The sequence below is a fragment of the Arvicola amphibius genome, chromosome 4 (assembly GCF_903992535.2).
Source record: "Arvicola amphibius chromosome 4, mArvAmp1.2, whole genome shotgun sequence".
Lineage (NCBI taxonomy): Eukaryota > Metazoa > Chordata > Mammalia > Rodentia > Cricetidae > Arvicola > Arvicola amphibius.
This window is the reverse complement of record NC_052050.1, coordinates 17,651,246-17,672,327: the sequence shown is the minus strand read 5'-3', so window position 1 is coordinate 17,672,327 and position 21,082 is coordinate 17,651,246. Positions and strand designations below refer to the sequence as shown.

At 42.7% G+C, this 21,082-nt stretch overlaps 1 protein-coding gene across 1 annotated transcript in view; it reads right to left on the bottom strand.

The window, feature by feature from the left end:
- Positions 1 to 21,082, bottom strand: part of Nsf (N-ethylmaleimide sensitive factor, vesicle fusing ATPase) — a 146,461-nt gene that overhangs the window by 20,743 nt on the left and 104,636 nt on the right. The window contains exons 13-17 of the mRNA XM_038327691.1: positions 20,748 to 20,843; positions 18,478 to 18,634; positions 14,860 to 14,993; positions 4,554 to 4,620; positions 2,704 to 2,783 (exon numbers count right to left, since the gene is read on the bottom strand). Of these exons, the coding sequence (XP_038183619.1) occupies positions 2,704 to 2,783; positions 4,554 to 4,620; positions 14,860 to 14,993; positions 18,478 to 18,634; positions 20,748 to 20,843 (534 nt within the window). The remainder of the gene's footprint in view (positions 1 to 2,703; positions 2,784 to 4,553; positions 4,621 to 14,859; positions 14,994 to 18,477; positions 18,635 to 20,747; positions 20,844 to 21,082) is intronic.

The following is a 21,082-nucleotide window of genomic DNA, read 5'->3' as shown; positions in this document are numbered from 1 at the left end:
ATTAGCTTAAAGTGTATAGCTCAACAGTTTTCAGCCCGTTCACAGATATGGGCAGCTCTCACCACGCTTGATCTCAGAATATTTTCATCTTTCCAAAGAGAAATCCCATACTCATTAGCTGTTGCCTGCCTCTTATTCTCACAATCCAGCCCTCCCTGACCCTGGCAACTGTTGAAAATGGGCCTTCTGTCTCTACAGAACTGCCAGTTGTAGACACTTCATAGAAATGGAACCCTAGTGGGGCTGGAAAGGTGGCTCAGTTTAGAGCACTGCTGTCCTTGCTGAGGACCTGGGTTTGATTCTCAGTACCCACATGACGGTTCACAGCCATTTGTAACCAGTTCCAGGATATCTGATGCCCTCTTCTGGTCTCTGAGGGCACTAGTCACATATAGAGTGCACAGATATACATGCAGATATGCATATACGCTCATACCATACAAAATAAAATGGATAGATCTAAAGATTTAAAAAAAGATGGAATCATAGTATGTGGTCTTTTGTGACTGTCTTTTCCCACTTGGCACATTTTCAAGGTCCGTTTATGCTGAACCATGTTCTGAGTGCATTTTCATTGCTGAATAAGATTCCACTTCATGGCTATACTATATTTTATTCCACTTAGATTCACAATGTTTTCTTTTTGGGTTTCTATAAATAACCCTGCTATAAACGTTGGTGAACAAGCTTTGGCGCAAGCGTGCATTTTCCTTGCTGTGGGGGTCTAGAAGGGGACTGATGAGACACCTCCTGACCTCGGCTGAGCCTTTAGAGGCACTGCTAAGCTTTCCCAAAGACAACACGATTTTAACATTTTTATTAACAGTTTATATGGCTTCCAATTTTTCTAACTCTTCACCAATACTTACTTCTATCCGACTTTTGGATCATAGACACCTATAATTCAAAATATAAAGTACTTCACTATGTTGGTCTTGATTTACAGTCCCTGATGAACAAGAAAATGAACATTCTTCTCAGTATTAACTGGTCATTTGAATTTCACATAAAAAAATTAAAAACAATTAGTGTGTGTGTGTGTGTGTGTGCGCACGTGTGTGTGTGTGTGTGTGCGTGTGTTGTGCGTGTGTGCGTGCGTGCGTGCGTGTGTGTGTGTGTGTGTGTATGTGTGTGTGTGTGTGTGTGTGTGTATGATGGGGATAGCACATGCCATGGTACAGATGGGTGGGGGTCAGAGGACACCTTTGTGGAGTCAGTTTTCTCCTTCTATCTTTTCATAGGTTTGGGGAATTGAACTCGGGTCCTCAGTCTTGCATGGCAAGCGCCTCTATCTGCTGAGCCCTCTGCTGGCCCCTGAACCTTTAAAATGTTTTTACACTACACATATCTTGTTTTTACCTAAGACCATCAGCATGAGAAGATGCACACAGAGTGATAAATATGTATTCAATGTGTTTGCAGGATAAACTATGAGGGATGTGTGTGGGCATGTGCTGGGAGACTTAGAAGCATAAGAAACTTTTCCTTCCCTTAAGAGTCTTAAAATTATTTTAAGAAGTAGAAACAGTTATTATTTAGTCTCTAATCAAAATGCAGCACGATGTCTTGGGGGCAAATGTGCTTTCGAGGAAGCCTAACAACCCAGGTTCAATCCTTGGAACCCACATAAAGGTGAATGGAGAGACCCGGCTCCTCAAGGCTGTCCTTTGACCTGCACAGGGCCTATGGCATGAACCCCAATTATAAACACAATGAAAAGATACTTTAAAACATGTCATTTATTAGTATCTTCCATATATATCTATTTTGGATATAAAGAGCTTTCGGGGGGGGGGGGGGAAATTCACCTTTATTTAGACTCAAGTGGAGAGCACATGACCAGGTAAAGGAGAAATTTGAAAATAACACTGAAAAGCTATTCATTCTTCTCCTAAGTGAACTTTTGTATAAATTCTTTTTAACCAAAAAGTGAATATTATAATATATTTAAATGCCTGAAAAATATCTCCCATTCTAAAAATTTTAAATATGCTAGCTTCATAAAAAATAAATTATGAGTATGTGTATGAGTATGTATAAATTGTTTATTTTGTTTTAGACACATTTATTTACTTATTTAAAAACAGAAGGACTCAAGAGAAGCCAAAAATATACTCACTTCTGTTAACATCAGCCTTAATATAGGAAAGACTTCAATAGGATGAGGCAGGAGACTGACTCAAACCCAGAAATTTGAGGGAGTCTAGGCAACACAGTGATGATCCCAGCTCTGCTCCTTAAGAGCAGCGCGTGGTACATGAGAACCTTCATGTCATCTCACCAGGCGAAACCTCAACAGCAAATAGGCTGCTGGCTTAGTGAACTCGTGTGTAACTCTCAAATACAAACCCTCAGGAAAACCGTGAAATGCTAAATGAAACAAATGGGAACACGCATTTAATTCCTTCTATATTAGTATCATAATCTCCCGCTGATGGTGATGGGGTTAAGGATGTGGAATATGCTGGGGAATTCGAAAAACAAGATCTAATACTAACTGCAACTGCAGATCTCGGTGTTTTCAGAAGACGAAAAGGAAAAGGAAAACAATCTACCTTTAGACAGAAGGCTAGATCAGATGACCCTCCCGGAATCCTTCAACAACAGAACTTTATGTATGTGATAACCTGCATATTTGAGTGTACCACTGTATAAACTTCACGGCAGATTCTGTAAGAATGTTCCTTATTATTACTGAATTACCTGAGGAGGCGCTTTCTTCAGTAACACAAGAAGAGCCTGCAGCACCAGGTTGGAGAACCGGGGGCCAATGGGGACGTAATCTGAAAGAGAAACATGGCTGTGGCTCAGGATTGAGATCTTGGGGCACACGTCCAAACATGCAGATCTGTCTGCATCGAGACCAAACATCAGCTGTGGTAAGAGGCAGGCAGCTATGCCGTGAAAAAGACACCCTTAATAATCGGCATTCTTAAAACAGTACATAAGAACTTATCTGTACATTTAAAAAAGCTTCTAAATATCCTTTGATTCACATAAACATATTTCCTGGTCTTCAGGGACTATTTTTCGTCCAAAGGAGAGAGTATCCAGGTGTATTTACCAACACGCATCACACTGATGACAAAGTCTGACAGAAACAATAGGTACAAACAGGCTGGGATGCGGCTCAGCGGTAGAGAGCCCAGGAGCAGAAAGGGGTGGAACTGAAACTGACACAGAAAGAAATGGCAGCATAACTGCGGGGTGGAGAAACATCCAGACTGGCCTTCAGAAAATGCAGAGCAGGTGATTAGGGAACTTTCTATCTGGGGAACCTCAGCACGAATGCCATGTCCCCAGCTTCCTCTGCGTATGACTCTTGTCCTGTGCTTGGCGCCCTGCAGGCTTCGTCCTTTGCATCCCAGTGTTCTCTGAACACCCAGGATATAGGCATCCCCTAGTTTACGTTACTTCTTATCATACAGGTTAGGTGGTATTGTTTGCCTCTGAGCTCTCTAGAGCAGTAGCAATTCTAGTACAGCAGTAGTACTTGAACAAAGGAACAAAGTACAAAAGTAACTATTTATACATGTGGAAATATACTCAGAGGGCACACATTCCTGACACAGTGTGTTGTGTGACCACCCGCCTTAAGTGTGTTCAGATAAAGGGGTTTGCACAGAGCTGTGAACATGGCTGAAAGTCCTTAAGGAAATAATGCTGAACTGAGATGCCCCAAACATGGCACACCCCAAATCCTGGCCACTAGGTAAATACTACTAACTTAAGTGGATCTCAGATATACCTGCTTTGTTTTACAATAAATACTACCAAGGCGTAAAAGGCAAACAGCAGAGGGCACAGCATAAGGCTGAACACCACAGGGACGGGAAGAGCAGTTAACTTGACATCATTACTAGCAGTTAGGGCTTGGGGCTCTCCCCAGGGTTCATTAGGTCACCAGATGTTTGTCCTGTCCTGATCTACTGTTATAATGACACACACCAGACTGACTTAATTTCCAATGAACGAAATGTAAAACTGACAAAACTTGGCTGACATTTACCAGGTGACTTCTGAGTGGAGTGCAAGGACTGAGTCCCATTCATCATTGTATCCACTGCACTGCAACCTAAGAGGTGCTTAGTCCTTTGAAAAATTACTGTAGAGCACCTTTAATTTTCAGAATTCCAATGTTTTTTAAACTTTATTTTTTTTATTTTATGTGCATTGGTGTTTTGCCTGCATGTCTGTGTGAGGGTGCCCCTGGAACTGGAGTTAGAGACAGTTGTGAGCTGCCACGTGGGTGCTGGGAGTGGAACCTGGGTCCTCTAGAAGAGCAGTCAGTGCTCTTAACCACTGAGCCATCTCTCCAGCCCCCCAGAATCCCCACTTTACTACCCTACATAGCTCATTCACTGTAGAAAATGAGGCCTCTCATCATGACTACTGATGGTAGTAGTCACGTAAGAGACACTACTATAGTCCCTGAAGAACAAGAATTTCTATTGTCTCATCGTCTACAAGTTCCCACGCAAATACTTTTCTCCTGTAATTTCAAGATTTCAGTTGTCATGCGTCAGGGCATTACAGCCAAAGTTACAACTCACCAAGCAGTCTTTCAATGTCATCCACGACCACACAACTGAGCTGAGATTTGTATGCATCATCAAAGATCTGGAAGAAAGAAAACCATCTATGACATCATTGTCCTCCACAATAAGAAGATTAAACCTAGTTCTTTTTTTTTTTCATTTTTTTGATACAGGGTCTTACTATCTGCACGAGGCTGGCCTCGAACTCAGAGATTCACCTGCCTCTGCCTCCTGAGTGCTGGGATTAAAAATGTGCACGATTACGATGCCCAGGTAAACTTGATTCTTAAACAATACCTCAACAAAGCAGTGTAGCACTAACTGCCCATACTACAACGCATCGATGAGTACATGACCTCAGAACGTAAAGAGTACTTGTGGGGAAACGGAAGCAGTAAAACAACTGGATCAGACAACACAGCCATATGGCGGTCAAATACAGTCAGTAAATTAAAGTGAGCTGGCATGTCCTGGCAAACATGGAGTAGCAGTTTCTAATCAGACAGAAGAATCAGTGCCCATGGCCTTCAGTCCAGCCTCTTGTGAATGATGACAGGTCTCTTCTAGACACTGTAAATGGTGCTCAGTGCCACCCACCAGTGTCACAAATACAAAGTAATCTCTGCATCCAGCCTAATCTCTCTGGATGATGCACAACCTTGGTGAACCACAGTGGCAAAAACTGCTCAGCCCCACCACATAATGCTTTAGGTGGAACAATATTACCTGGTTGGTATCCTTAAACCGTAGAAGTTTTAGAATTAAGTGTAGAAATAAAGCAATCAAACTAATAATACTAACATTTTTTTCATACTAAAATAACCCACACATAGATGGTCCTTAATAGTTAAGAAAGGCTACCATGGAATTTCCACAGTCACCGTCTTCACTCAGTTCCTTGTGACCTCTTCCGTGGTATAAACACAAACACAGTTCCCATCTCCATATACTCAGTCAGATCAGCCCCTCTAGTAGAGATTCGTTCTTCTGGTACACGCCCTTCACCCTCTGTCACTCTTGTGTCGCTGTTTCCTTGCAGATGGAAACAATTCTGCAGGGAAGGCTCTTAAGAAGGAAGCGACAACTCAATACCGCCTCAGAAAGTCCCTGAAGCCGGCCAGATTTGCTAGGACCCTCCTTCCCCCAAACTGTCCAAACAGAAAGTGGGTGTGGGTCGCTCTCAGGCAAGCCAAGCTGCAACGAGGGCTCTCAGAAAAGCCGAGCCTCCAGGAAACAAAGACCAGCCCATCCGCCCGGAAGAGGTCCTGCCTAACTGGACTACCTGGAAGGGGTACTCTCCAACCTGGAGAGTTGGGGGTGCTCCGACTGCTGCAGAACTGAAGGTATCCCAAGCCACACAGGAATGTAGGAGACAAGGATCAAGGGTGGTTTCCCAAATAATAATAATAAAAAAAGACACTGAAGCCAAAATCTAAATAAGGAGGAGCGCACATGAGTACACTGCATGTCAGGTTCCAGAGAGAAGAAATTCGGGAAGGCTGTGGAGTCAGCTGGAGTTTAGCTGATGAATTAAAATGAAGATGTGCAGATATCAATGTGGGCAGAGAGGTAGGGGAGGGGGAAAGTAGAAGAGGAGCTGACAAGAAAACTGAACACACAGCATCCATAACAAAACCAAACAAAATAAAAAATCCAGGGTCTCACTGTGTAGCCTGGCTGTCCTGGAACTCGCTCTGTAGACCAGGCTGGACTTGAACTCAGAGATCCACCTGCCTCTGCTTCCCAAGTGCTGGGATTATAGACATGCGCTGCCACCACCCAGCCTGACCAAAAAGATCCCAAAATATTCAGCAAACTAAAAATTTATTGTAAAGGCATTTTTTAAAAAGCCACTCTAGAGTTTTTTTAAAATTTATTTATTTATTTATTATGTATACAATATTCTGTCTGCGTGTATGCCTGTAGGCCAGAAGAGGGCACCAGACCTCATTACAGATGGTTGTGAGCCACCATGTGGTTGCTGGGAATTGAAATCAGGACCTTGGGAAGAGCAGGCAATGCTCTTAACCTCTGAGCCATCTCTCCAGCCCCCACACTCTAGAGTTTTAAACGATGAACTGAGATGTCCGTTCTACATTTTAGAAACATTTCCCAGGCTGCTGTACAGAAAAGCAAGAAGAGAGTTAGAGTCTGAGACGGTGGAGTGTCAGGAGAGAAATGGTGGCTGGAAGTCAATGCATGGAGAAGTGAGTAGATTCTGCAGCTGGGGAGAGGGGCGGGAGGAGAGGAACAACCTAGGGAAGAGTGAGGGTGGCGATGAGGGAGGAGTAGGAGGCAAAGCATCAGTTTGGGAATGGATGTTGAATACATCTGGCCAGGAAGGAGAGTACTACTCAGCAGGCCCGCCCCTCCCTAGCTCAAAAAGAGGGAGAGGAGATGGGACAAAGAGCTGTTCAGTTTTCTGTGGCTACTTTCTGCTTTGAGTTAGTGAGTTCAAGACCATGGGAAGGCCTGAGAGCAGTGGTTCTTTCCTATTTCTGAAGTTTGCACTGGCATTAAAACCACTGTCATACTGTGTAAACGCAGGGAGTCAGTAAAAATAATGCTTTGCGAAACACTTTTCAGAGCTCCACTAAAGGTTTTGGGGCAGGCATATCATCTGCCTCTCAAGCTAGGAAGTCATAGGTTAGAGTGACGGAAGCCTGGGGCATCAGGGCCTGGTCGGTTGTTTTAAGTCTACATGCCCCCTGAATCAGGTTTTCTCCTTTTTCAGTGCAATGTGTAATTTACATATCAAACTTTTAGTAGCAAACGTGGGACATATTTGGGTGTGTGATGGTGCCCACTTGCATTTCTAGCACCTGGGAGGTGGAGGCAGCAAGCTCAGATCTGGGCCAGTCTCAGCTGCATAAGAGAGTCTGAGGCTAGCTGTGATTCACACGGGGCCCTCGAAAGAAAGAGAGAGAGAGAGAGAGAGAGAGAGAGAGAGAGAGAGAGAGAGAGAGAGAGAGAGAGAGAGAGAGAGAGAGAGAGAGAGATATGTATTACGTAAACAGATTGTTTCCTGTCATGCAGTGGAAACAACTAAGGAACTTCACAGTTCATTACATAGGCTACCTGGAATTTTAGAAGAAAAATACCAATGATATTCATTTAATATAAAGTGTTCTGTACTTTTATTTTAAAAGACAAACAGCTCTCAGTGTGGTCAATGCTACAGAGAGAGGAGTGCTCACAGTCAGCCCTGCAAACAATGTACTCACCATGACAAGGCCACACCAAGACCGGTTGACTTGACTAGCCAACCCAGACTCCTCTGCTGATTTGAATGTGCACACACCCCCCTTTCACTCCCTACACACACAGGCCCCTCTTTATCTGGTCACCAGTCTAACATGAGGTCTTCCCTCTTCCCCTGGATCCCTGACTTAAGTGTAGTCTTCTCAGAAACTGCTTCCTGGCCCAGGCCCCAGCACAGTGCTTACTAAGACAAGACTCAACCTTGACGGGCAAACACAGGAGATTAGCTGCCAGCCTAAATCTAATGAGATATTTACATACTGAGCTGGAAAGTTCTACCATAATTTTATGTAAATCAATTCATAAGGAGGTGAGATATTGGAAGAAAAGATACAGGAAAAAAAAAACAACAAGATCATGCAAACTGCCCCAGTTAGAATGCCATCCCGGCATGCCATCAGCAGCAGCACACAGCAGCTGCATGGTGCCTGCTCTAGATCAAATATGTCACAACCCTGGAGCAGCCAGGTGGGCTGAAGCTACAGCGAGGAGCCGCACCTCACAGACTCCAAAAAGATTAATAATCTAAGGGATATGTGATCATTCTCAGTCATTGAGGAGTGTCCCGTAGCGCAGGAGAGCTGTCAGCAACTATGTAGAGAGATAACTAGATAGATAGACAGACAGACAGGCAGACAGATGGGGGCCAAGTGAATCAGGCAGGAAGCCTGAAGAAAGCCTGGAGGGAGGGAAAAGGAAGGACTGAAGAAGGAGTGGAAGGAAGAACACTCTGGGTTTGTGTGGAAATGGTGAGATTTGCCCTGAAGGATGAAGATAATCTCTTATCAGATTCCCAGAGTCTGATCCCACTGTGGACACCGAGGAGCCCGGCACTGTTAAACATGCTGAACCACCTCCCTTCCTTGTAAAGGCAGACAGTCCACAGACCTAAGGGTCAGAAGAGACAACCGGGGCTCCTCTCCAGCACACTGTGTAAGCACTGAGGAGCAGAGACTGAGGCAGGCTTGGGAGGGGGCAGGGCGCGGCAAGTGTTCAGGGCACAGAGCTCACTCAGCCTTGGACTCTTCAGACTAGCTAGAGCCACCTGTGAGGAGGGGCGGGGCAGCAGCTGCTTCTCTGGTCTGACATGAATGCTCCAGGGAGGATGCCAGCATTATTAGCTCCATGTTAATCCCGGCCTTTCAGAGTCACAAGCCACAGCAAAGAGTGCTCTAAGGAGCTCTATCCTTCACTTTCTATAACCTCTTTAGTGCTCTTAAGGAAGTGAGGCTAAGCTCTCTCTTTTGGAGCCTGGAAGGGTTCACTCCAATTTTGGAGTAGCTGGCATAAAGTAGCTCAACCTAGTTAGCAGAAATCTAGTGACAGGAGGAATCCCGTGGCCTGAAAATCCCTAATGCAGTAAATCTGTCAGCAATTAGTGGAAAACATATGCTAATCATAGTTGGTAGCATATAAAAACGTAAATGAGCAAATTTAAACTGCCACTATCAGTAATAATCTCTGGTCTCTAAAAATAATTTGGGAGCAGACCAAGCAAACAGGCTGTGCAGGAAGTGGACCTCAAGTTCTGGCAAAGAACTAAAGCTTCTTGGATTGACCTTAAAATCCCCTATTTGTTCTCCCTGCTTTTCAAGAAAAAGTCTTACATTTTTTACTATCATGATCCACAGAGAGGGTGTGCTTCACCGTCTAAAAGCCACGTGGTCTCGGAGCTCTGCTCCTCCTTTACAGGTGCGGCAAAAGGCGGTGTGTTCACCCAAAAGCCAAGGGATGTCCACCAGGGCTGGAGCACCCACACCGCTCAACTCATGCACACTCAAACTTCACTGAATCGCTCCATGATATATTAGGATGTCAACCCAAAACATCCAAATTCTGTTGCTTAGTAACTGCTGTCAGAAGATCCAGTTTCCAGCTTTGCTCTTTGTACCGACTAAAGCATGAAAGGAGGAGGATTAGGCACCATGACTGTCTGTGCAGACTGCAGTTTGCAGTGGGTTCACAGTAGGATATTCACAGAAGATTATTTCGAAAAGCTAGTGGGAAGGAAGATTTCTTCCGCTAATTTCCAAACCTTTGAAAATAAGAATAATCATGCTATTAATAGAAGTTCTATAAATTGCCAATGTTTTTTAATTGAATTTTAACAATTTTAGTAATATCTAGCTTGTCTATTTTGTCTCCATACTAAGTGTGTACTCAGAAGCACCATGATTAGGTAATTAATTGAAATCAAATTCTATTGCTCTATCCCCGTCATTTAATGTCATTAACAGCCAGCAAAATAAAATTTTACAGTATAGATGCAAAAATGGGTAAAAGAATTAAAATTTTAGAACAAAATACAGTTTGGGAAGCAAACATAAAATAGGGGAAAGGAGAAATATCTGCGAATATTTCAAATGTCTGAGTGAGCATACTGCACTCCCCTCCCCACCCAGAATGAGAGGATAATGCTTCAGAAAGACCTTGATAGTGTTGAGTTTAACCACGCAGAAAGGATTTAGTAAAGAAAGAAACAGAAGTAAAAGATAAATTTTAATTTATTTAAATTGAATTGAAAATAAATTATTTTCATGTATTCTTGCACCATTATTTTGGGGGGAAAAGCAATAGTGTAATTATGACTGTCTTTCTTTATATAATCTACCTGCTACTGGTCCAAGAAATAAAATGATAACCAAAATGTTGAAAGAACTAATTTAGACCATTCCTACTTAACAAAATTAACACATTGTGTTATCTCTGCGCTTATACACTATTATAATTACAGAACATTTGAAAACACACACACACACACACACACACACACACACACACACAGATGGAGCACCAGGCCTTGCATATATGCTAAACAGGTACTCTACCAGAGCCATTAAAATGTACCTAAAGAAAGAACTAGACGCCTATAATTTCACTTAAATTAAAAACCTAACTAATTGGAAAAGAAAAATTTAATAACATTAAACTAGGGCAAAAATCCAAAGAAACTCATTCTTTTCATATTTTATTCAAGTATAAATTAGCACAACTTTCTGGAGGAATGGGCCGTGTAAAATCAGTATTATCTTTATATAAAAGGTTTGATAGCAATACATGCAAAAATCTTCACAAATACTAAGATTTTTTTCTTTTGTTATGACAATATGTCTCCTAGAAATACAAGAAACTACATCAAGTCTCACCAACATGGCTGCCTAAACATGACCTGTCCAAGGGGGACACCAACAGATATATACGCTAACAACATGGAAGGAGAAAAGCTCACAGGGACTCCAGGCACTACGGAGTGCTGAGATTAATAGTCTTCCTTGGAAAGCACACCAACTGGTTACCCAATAACAAATGGTCAGCCCTGAACACATACAGACAAGTAATATTATATGAACTGAGCAAGTTGTATTTATGTATTTAGGGATATGTATGTATACACACATGTGTAACAACAATTACAGAAAAAGAAGCCATGAATTTGAGAATGGGCAAGGGGGTACCTGGGAGAGGTTGAAGGGAGGAAAGAGAAGGAGGAAATTGTGTAATTTTATTATAATCTGAAAAAATAAAATTTTATATTAAAAATATCAGTGAATATTAGCAATCCAAATCCTGAAGATTCATCCTAAAGTAATAAGCAGAAACCTGTACAATAATAAGTAAAATTGACCATCATACTTATTAGGTACATATTCCGTGCGAGGAATACCATGTTACTTTACATGAATTACTATCTCATTTAATTCTCATGCTGCCTCTATGTGGCAATCCTACTGCCTCAGCCTACTGAGTGCCGGGACTGAGGTATGTACTAGCATGCTCTAAAGAAGCATCACCTTCATACATGAAAAGACAAAGGCTGAAAGGCTTTTAGAGAAAATAATTTACTAAAGGTGACAGAGACCTTAGTAAGTGTGGCAGGGATGGGATTCAAATTCAGGTCTATCTGAATCAAAACCCAAGTATTTAGTCACATGATGCTAATCAACCTAAGAAAAATCTAACAAAAATGTGGGGCAATGATTTTTCTAGCTTGATAATTTTATAGAATAATATATATATATACATGTATACGCACATATGTATACACATACATATGTGCGTATACGTGTATATATGTATATACATATGTATATATATGTATGTACACACACACACACACACACACACACACACACACACACAGAGTTTTGTTTTGTTTTTCAAGACAAGGTTTCTCTATGTCCTGGCAGTCCTGGAACCTGCTCTATAGACAAGACTGGCCTAGAAGTCACAGAGGTCCATCAACCTCTGCCTCCCGAAAGCTGGGATTAAAGGCATGGGCTACCACCACCCAGCCAGAATATTATTTCTAACCGTGAAAAAAAAAACTTGGAAACAACCTAAACAAAAATTATTTTAAAAAATATTTTTATTCCTTTTAAATTCTGTGTATGTGCCTGGGTATGTGAGTGCAGGTACCTGTAGTGGCCAGAAGTATCCAGTCCCCTTAAAACTAAGGCCAGGGTTACAGTGGTTGTGAGCTGCCTGGTGTGGGTGCTGGGAACTGAACTCAGATCTCTGTAGTATGCGGTCTTCACTTCCCAGAGGGAACTGTGTGAATGGGTATTATCAGTTAATAATACCGAGATTAACGGCAGTTATGCTTCATTTATTTATGATTTCCTTTTTTTGAGACAAAGTCTCACTCTATAGACCAGGCTGGCCCCCAATTCACAGAGATTCACCTGCCTCTGCCTCCTAAGTGTTGGGATTGAAGGTGTGGCCACAACAATATCTTGAGTTTGAAGTGGTATGCCCAATGTGCTCTTCAGTACACACAGGTGCACACACACAAACATGTGTATGTATGTGCACAGCATTCTTAACAGAAAACTAAAGGATAAGTTCAAATACAGATTATTTGTTTTTTTTTTTAATGGTTTTTCGAGACAGGGTTTCTCTGTGTAACAGTCCTGGCTGTCCCGGAACTTGCTTTGTAGTCCAGGCTGGCCTCAAACTCACAGAGATCTGCCTGCTTCTGCCTCCCAAGTATTGGGATTAAAGGTATATTTTACTTTTTTAATCTGTTATTTTTGTATTTTCTATTTATTTATTTTTAAGAAACTATTTTTTCTCATTTTACATATCAATCCCAGTTCCCACTCCCTTTCCTCCTCCCACTCCTCCCACCTCCCCTCCCCATTATTTTTGTTACTAAGAAAAGTTATATGGAGAGAGGATACTTAAAAGGAAAGAAATACTTTTTTTTCAGAATAAAACAATACAAATCTGTGGTCTGAAAAGAATGTTAAAAGACCCCATTCCCATCCTCACACTGAAATTGTGGGGACGGGAACAGGGGTGGGGTGAGGGGGGAGACAGCTATAAGGACTGAAGAATGGCGTGTTTACACTTCACCTTCAGAATCAACCTGGGAGACCTGGAGTACTAAAACCGGTTTGAGGCCTCAGGCATTAGTCAGGCAGCCATTAGGTAACAAGAAGGAAAGTGCTGGCAAAGCCTCACAATATTCCTGACATGTTTCTAGGACACCTATGTTCCATTATTTTCCCTGTTCTGAAGTTTTGTTACAGGAAATAATATTTCCCCCCTCCAAAGAAAACAAAAAGTCTAATGTAGATTTATTTATTATTCTGTCAATGCAGTTTTTTGGGTTTTGTTTTGTTTGTAATTTGAAGAGCACGCGGATGATCCAGACACTGAATCATGAACAGAACGATCTTGAAGAAGCTCACACAGGCTCTTAGTTTCAGATTCCTTAGCTTTCTGCTCATCTAAAACTCTACCTTGAAAGGCTTCAGCAATTTAAAGATTAAATCATAAGTTATTAAGTCATTAATTTAACCATTTAAGCCTCTAAAATCGGCACATAGTACCTTCCCCCCCTCAAGTCAATTTGCAAGAGATTAAAATAATAAAAATGATACTATCTCACACTCACAAGGTAGCTTTGATCTGCAGAAGCCTGAAGTACTTTTAAACTTTATAGAACAACAAGGGCCATCCACCCACATCTTGGGCAGCAGCTGGAAAGCAATGGAGTCAGCTGCCATCTGCACAGGCTACTGATTTTGAACAAGCACAGAAGTGGTTTAAGGCAATGCAGATACAACCAGTTTTACCCTGGGTGCCAAGTTCAGTGACTACACATTCCAAGGGTCACTTCAAGTCTCAACACAAGTAGCTTAAGGGTCACCTTTAGAGGGAAAACACTAGCTTGGGGGGCGGTCTGGAGAAAGAGTTCAAGTGTAAGCACTTGGCTGTCATGTGCTCATCCAAACAAAACAGAACAAAAACCAAAAGTATGAAAAAGTTTTTAGAGTATCAACATCAACACAGGTTACCAAGTGAAAAGATTCTTCTGTATAGCCCTGGCTGTCCTGGAGCTCACTCTGTAGACCAGGCTGGCCTCAAACTCACAGCGATCCACCTGCCTCTGCCTCCCAAGTGCTGGGATTAAAGGCATGCACCACCACCGCAGCTGCCATTCCAGAGGTCTTACACGGTTCTTGCCTGGATGCAGGTGAGCGAGACCAGAAGATCCTAATTCTATTGTGTCTCTCTAAGTCCACTAACGGCTTAGAGAGGCAGATTCAGAAAGCAGCTTGGAGAAGGGTGAGAAGGGGATTCTGCTGAGAAGCATGGTCTTCTTTCCCATGTCATACACAACTGTCCTGTGCAGGGGTTCTTGGGAAAAACTTCGACAGGCATTTTAATCTCTGTTCTTTTCAAAACTACGGTCAATTCTGAACAGTTTGGCTTTGTATGCTGATAAAGAACTAAAACAACAAAACATAAAAGAACTTGTTCCTCTCTGCCCGACAGTCTGAAGTGATTTTTCTTTATCGAATTTAGATAGACAAGAGGTGAAAATTAATGTTGATATGTACTAAGACAGTAAAACCTGGAAGGCTAAAATGCATGATAAAGTTTTAGGATCTGAAGCAGTCACTGTCCACTCTCAAGTTCTACTGAGAGGTCTGTTTGAGGTCAGAGCTGCTCCAGCTTTGTACCCATGTATGTATAAGTAACATGTATGTGTGCACATATGCACACACTCACCTGAGACTAGAAATTAAAATGAAAATCAAAATCTTGATACCTTCTTCATGGCCTGACACTTGGCAGTCTCAGAAAAGCCAATCATCTTATCCGGGGAGCAGATCTTGATGAAGGGGAAGTTGGATTCCTCCGCAATCTTTGCAGCTAGGGCAGTCTTCCCGCTGTGAGGAGGGCCTGCGTAAAGAGACAGGTGGGGGAAAAAAGCCAACCTAAGCACCGGGCATCAAACAAGTTGAAACTTTTATCCACAAGGCTCTGAGGTCTCAACTAGTTGCTCATTAACATTTCCTGACAGTTTCACAGCAGACATGTTTCCTTTTATTTATTAGCAACTACACTTAATGAACTGATTAGCATTTCTCCAAAGTATGGTGAAATGCATGCCTTCCCACTTCCTCACAGTCCCTAATCTTCCAACCTTCTGACTAAGCAAGAACACAAGGATTTTGCTTCTGAAAAGAAGAAAATGTATCCAGATGCATATCAGGACGTGACTTATTAGTTGTATCAAATCTTTTTTTCTCTTGGTAACAAAAATGCAGTTTTCTTGGGAGGTGACACGGGGAACAGGGGAACGCTGCTTTATTAGATGACTAGAAGGCTGAACTCATTCATTCTTACAAAGGCAACCAAATCCACAAAGTCACTTGCACTTAGACCCCCTTCCCACGCACTGGAAGACATGTCCCTCCTCGTCATAGCCAATCAATCCTTCCTTGCCATCCTCTCTGGAATGGGATATTAGTGACAGCCCCTCTCTCCCCTGCCACATTTCCAATGGCATTTAAATATGTTTTGAAGATCTGAAAGCACAATAAATAAACCCAAATCCTTTTCCTGGACTTCATACTCAACATTACCCCTTCATTCATCTTTAAAGGGAAACTTCCCTACGATCTTCCTATCTGCTTGACCTTTTGTCTCGCTCCCACTCTCACCCAGCAGTAAGGCTTCCACCAACACTGGTCAGAGTCTCATCAAGGTCACTGAACTCCACACAGGTATTTTTCTGTCCTGTTAGGAGCATTAGATACAAGGCCTCTGTCCTGAAATGCCTTTCCTGGCTTCCTGACAGCACGCCCTCTCCCTTCTTCCTCCCTCCATTATTCTTGCCTAGCCTCCCTTGTCATTTTTCCCTGCTCTATTTAGTCCTGAACAGTTGATAAGTCTCAGATAAAAGTCCCAGGCCTGTCTGCATCTCATCCACACCCTTTAAAGGACTGTCTCCACTCCTGTGACTACAGGGCAGATCCCGAGCTAGGACAGCCACACTGCACCCAAACAAGCTAGTCAACACTGACAATCACATTATCCTACAGGAACCTGGAATCTAGCTGCTCAAAAGTGAGTTAGTGACCTTTCTTCCTAAAACTTGTCTCTCTGCCATTGTCTCCGATGAACAGCCCTGCGGATCAGGCTGGGGGTCATGTTTGACACTTTGCCCATACTTATTTTTTTATTTTTATGTTATTTTATTTTTTGGTTTTTCAAGACAGGGTTTCTCTGTGTTGCACTGGCTGTCCTGAAACTCACTGTGTAGACTGGACTGGCCTTGAACTCACAGAGATCCACCTGCCTCTGCCTCCTGATTGCTGGGATTAAAGGAGTACACCACTACAGCCCGGCAACCTTTTTATTTTTAAAAGATTTACTTTCTTTTAGAAAGTTATGTGCGTGTTACACGTATCTTTGTGTGTGTGAGTGTGTATACGTGCAGTGTGTCTGAAGAGGCCAGAAGAGGGTGTCAGAGCCCCTGGAGCTAGAGTTACAGACTGTTGTGAGCTGCCTGACACAGGGTTGGGTACTGAACTCAGCTTGTGTGCAAAACGAGAAAGCATCCATAACTACCAAGCCACCTCTCCAGCACCCTGCTGATACTTAATCTAAGCAGGATTTCTAAGCTTCTGTTTCCCTGTGGATGATACAGGGGAAAAACAGTATCTACAGCTGGGTGGATGGAGCACACTTTTAATCCAGCACTCAAGAAGCAGAGGCAGGCAGACTGAGGCCAGCCTATTCTACAGATAGAGTTCCAGAGAGCCAGAGCTACACAGAGAAACCCTGTCTTGAAAAGCTAATAATAATAGTAATAAAATAAGCAGCATCTGCACTCCCAACCTGAGGTGAGGACTAGGGAGACAGTGCATGAGAGGTGCTAACACAGTAACTGGCGATTATAAAGGACTAAAAAAATATAATAGTAACAATAATTCTCATCAAGCTCTTATTGTGCCTTCTTTATATTTCTCAATAAACAGTTCCCTGTGCCACCAGTTAGGCCAATTTACCTGCTTCTACCCAGTAGCTTTCTGCACCTTTTTCTCCTCCTATCCATTTTCCATCTAAAGCAGTCATAGTTACATTTTCAAAATACAAACCTGCTTATGTGACTTCACTGCTAAAAAGCTTCCAAGTGGCTGCTCAGTGCCCCTAAAGCATAATCTAATCTCTTCTTTTTCCCCGCTGTGCTGACAGAGATCAGACTCAAGGTTTCACACGTGCCAAGCAAGCACACACTCACTGAGCTACAACCTAGCCCTGGTAAGCTATCCAGTTCAATTTTGTTGTTGTTGTTGTTGTAACGTGTGTATTGGCATGCATGGCAAGCCTGCGGAGGCCAGAGGACAACAGTGAGCAGCTATCTTCTTGTTGTGGGTTCTGGTGACAGCAAGCACCTTTACCCTCCAAGCCATCTCACCGGCCTCTCGCATCCGTATCTTCAACTCTAGTTAATCTTTCTCCTCCTTAATCTTTCCTGCCAAGGGACTGTCCACATGCAAGTCTCTTTTTGTAGACTATCTTCTCAATTCTTTTGCCTGGCCAGCTTCTACACATCCTTTGGCTCCTGGCTTAGCATGCTTCTCTCAGAAGCCTTCACCTCTAGGCCTCAGAGGGAGCTAGGTTCCCCTGTCATCTGGTCTCCCTGGAATTTTCTGCTGTCATACTAATACTAAGCTAACTGGTTGTGAGTGGAATGTCCTTCCCTTTGTCTACTTGATAAAATATGAACCGACCCCTCAAGGCCTAAATTAAGCATCACCTCTAGTTCTCTGACCACTCCTGGGCAAAGCAGCTTGCACCCACACATACCTTTACTAGGGATTTTTCTTCCTTCCTTTTTTCCTTCCTTCCTTCCTCCCTCCCTCCCTTCTTCTCTTTCTCTTTCTCGCTCTCTCTTTCTTTTGGGGGGTGGTTCAAGACCTATATAGTCCTGGCTGTCCTGAAACTCATTCTGTAACTAGTCTGGCCTAAAACTCACAGAGATCTGCCTCCCGAGTGTTGGGATTAAAGGTGTGAGCCACCACTGCCCTGCAGGATTCCTTTCCAAGTCTTTTCTATGACAAGACTGGTGCTCGCATGTATTTGTATCCACATCACAAGTTCCTCTGCTGAGCTACACAGTATCAATCTATTAAGTACCACGGAAATACATCCTTGTAAGAAAACTAGTTGTTGTCATTTGTCGGTGACATTCTTTTCCCCTATTTCAATCTGTCCCAATATTGGCACATAGGCTGGGATAGAATTTGCTGATCATGAACAAAGTTTAGAACTGAAATCTACTTACCTTTCTGAAAAGTACCAAATAGCTTTTGAAAACAAATGCTGCCTTTTCTGTATTTTTTAAACTTTAAGGCTGTCACGCCATTCCTCATACCTTCCAGAAGGACGCTGACCAGCGGTGTACGGTCACTGTTTTTAGTTTGCTGGACCAGCAGCTCGCCATCATCCAGGACACGGGTCACAGGGTCACCCCACTTGATGATTCCATTCATAATGTAACTTGCATAATCCTCTTGGTTTGTGCCAAATGCCTATTGAGATAAAGGGCAGTTTAAAGCATTTTAGTCATTGGTATTGAAACCAAACTATCTGATCTTTTTGTCTCTGTCACTGTGTTGTTTGGGTCACACAACCCATTCCTTGCCATGTCTTCCTGAAAGACATTTTAGATTAAATGATTTCTCATCTCCCAAGGCATTGGATAAAAACTGGCAATAAAATCAGGTCTAATCCCACGGAGACTTTGGAGAAGCACCAAGCTGAGGGCTGAGATTGAGCACAGTGGCAGGAGTTCAGGTAGCCCATGCAAATCCCTCTGCACTGTGGAGGCAGAGGCAGGAAGATCTCTGAGTTCGAGGCCAGCCTAGTCTACATGAGTGAGTTCCAGGAAAGCCAGGGCTCCACAGAGAAACTCTGTCTTGAAAGACCAAAAATAAAATAAAATAAGATTACAAGAGCTAGTTCCAGGACAGGCTCTAAAAAAAAAAAAAAAAAAAAAAAAAAAAAAAAAAAAGCTGCAGAGAAACCCTGTCTCGAAAAACCAAAAAAAAAAAAAAAAAATCAAAAAATAAAAAAAAATCAAAAAATAAAAAATCAGAAAGATTAGTGTAATTCTGTGTACCCAAGATTCATTTAAGAATGACGAGAAAAAGCTCCAAATAATATACACGTATGAAGAGATCACAGTGTAACCCATCATGTTCTTTTCTTTCTTTAAAGATTTATTTATTTATTTATTTATTTATTTATTTATTTATTTATTTATTATGCAGTGTTCTGCCTGCATGTATGCCTGCAAGCCAGAAAAGGGCATCAGATCTCATTACAGATGGTTGTGAGCCACCATGTATGCTGGGAATTGAACTCAGGACCTCTGGGAAAGCAGGCAGAGATCTCCCCTGAGCCATCTCTCCAGCCCAACCCATTATTTTCTATGATAAAGAAAAAAGTTTGCCAGAAAAAAAATAAAGAAAAAAATTTGTGGTGGGGCGCACCTTTAACCCCAGCACTCAGGAGGCAGAGGCAGGTGGATCTCTGAGTTCGAGGCCAGTCTAGTCTACAAAGTGAGTTCCAGGACAGCCAGGGCTATACAGTGAAACTCTGTCTTGAAAAAACAAAAATTTCAAAGGGACAAAAACCTAGCTACACAATACTTGTGTATACACACGCATACGCACGCGCGCGCGCGCGCGCGCGCACACACACACACACACACACACACACATACACACACACACACACACACACCACCCTAGGCTTTTCAGCAGTTTTTATTGGGTTCTAAACAATGGTGACTCAAATGTTAGTGGCTGGTTATTTTATAGAACAATGAGTTAAACGTAACAATATATTTTCCAGTTCTAATCATGGCTGATTTCAGTGCATTTTAAGACAATCTAGCATTTGTCCCCAAAGGTATCTAGGATGGTTAAGAATCTTAGAAACTACAGCAACCAGAGGGGGTGTTGAGCACAAATTGGGATGTTCTGGAGACGTGGGGAGGCAGGGAGTGAGAAAGGGCAAGATATGAGTGTGCATTTTCTCTTCTTTGTCAAATTTCATTTTATTATTTATTCATGTGTAAGAGTGCATGTGTTTGTGTGTACACGTGTGAGAGTGTGTGGGAATGTCATGTGTATGCAGGGCCCCTGGAGCCAGAGAGGGCATTGGATCCCCTGGCCCTGGATTACAGTCGTGAGCTGCCTGACAGGCGCTGGAAACTGACTCGGGTTCTCTGTAAGAGCAGCGCACATGTAACTGTCGAGCCATCGTCTCGATTCCCGAGGGTTGGTTCTCAGTGTCATGGTAGTGGGCATGGAAAGGAAGGACTGAATAAGTCGCTGTAGTTGAGGTTATGTAAAAACCTGAAAGATAACTAAGTTCTATGAAGAACCAAGAAATAGAAAATCTCAAAGCTGAGTGGGCGGCCTTGTAAGACAGTAAGGTCTCTTACAGGAAGGCCTGGTTGAAGGCCGAGCTATCAGTATTCCGCTGAGGGGACTACGGTAAGATCTCCCAGGGTGTAGAGAAAGCCATGGGGACCAGCAGGTCCTGCAGCACAAGGCGAGGGCACTCACCCCCCTCCATAGTAGCAGTCATTACTCTGTGGACCACACCCACTCGTGCACACTCGTGCACACTCACCGGTTTGATGTCATTCTCCAAAGAAGCCAGGAAGTCTCCTCTTGTCACCTGCAGACTCTCTGCTTTCTCCATGTCTACTTCCACTTTCGTACTGGCCTGAGAAGAAACAAAACAAAAGAATTTAGAAAACAGCAGTCTTCCCAGCCTAAAAATAGGTTAAAAGAATGTTTTCACATATTAAATTCTCAACTATCTGCAAATCATATATGTTAAAGGGGTTGAGAGCTAGAATAAATACAGCTCCTAAAACCCAGTAACAAAAACTAGGTACCTGAACAGACATTTCCTCTAATGAAGGAGACAAGGCATCTGACCATGGACAAACGTCAGCCTGT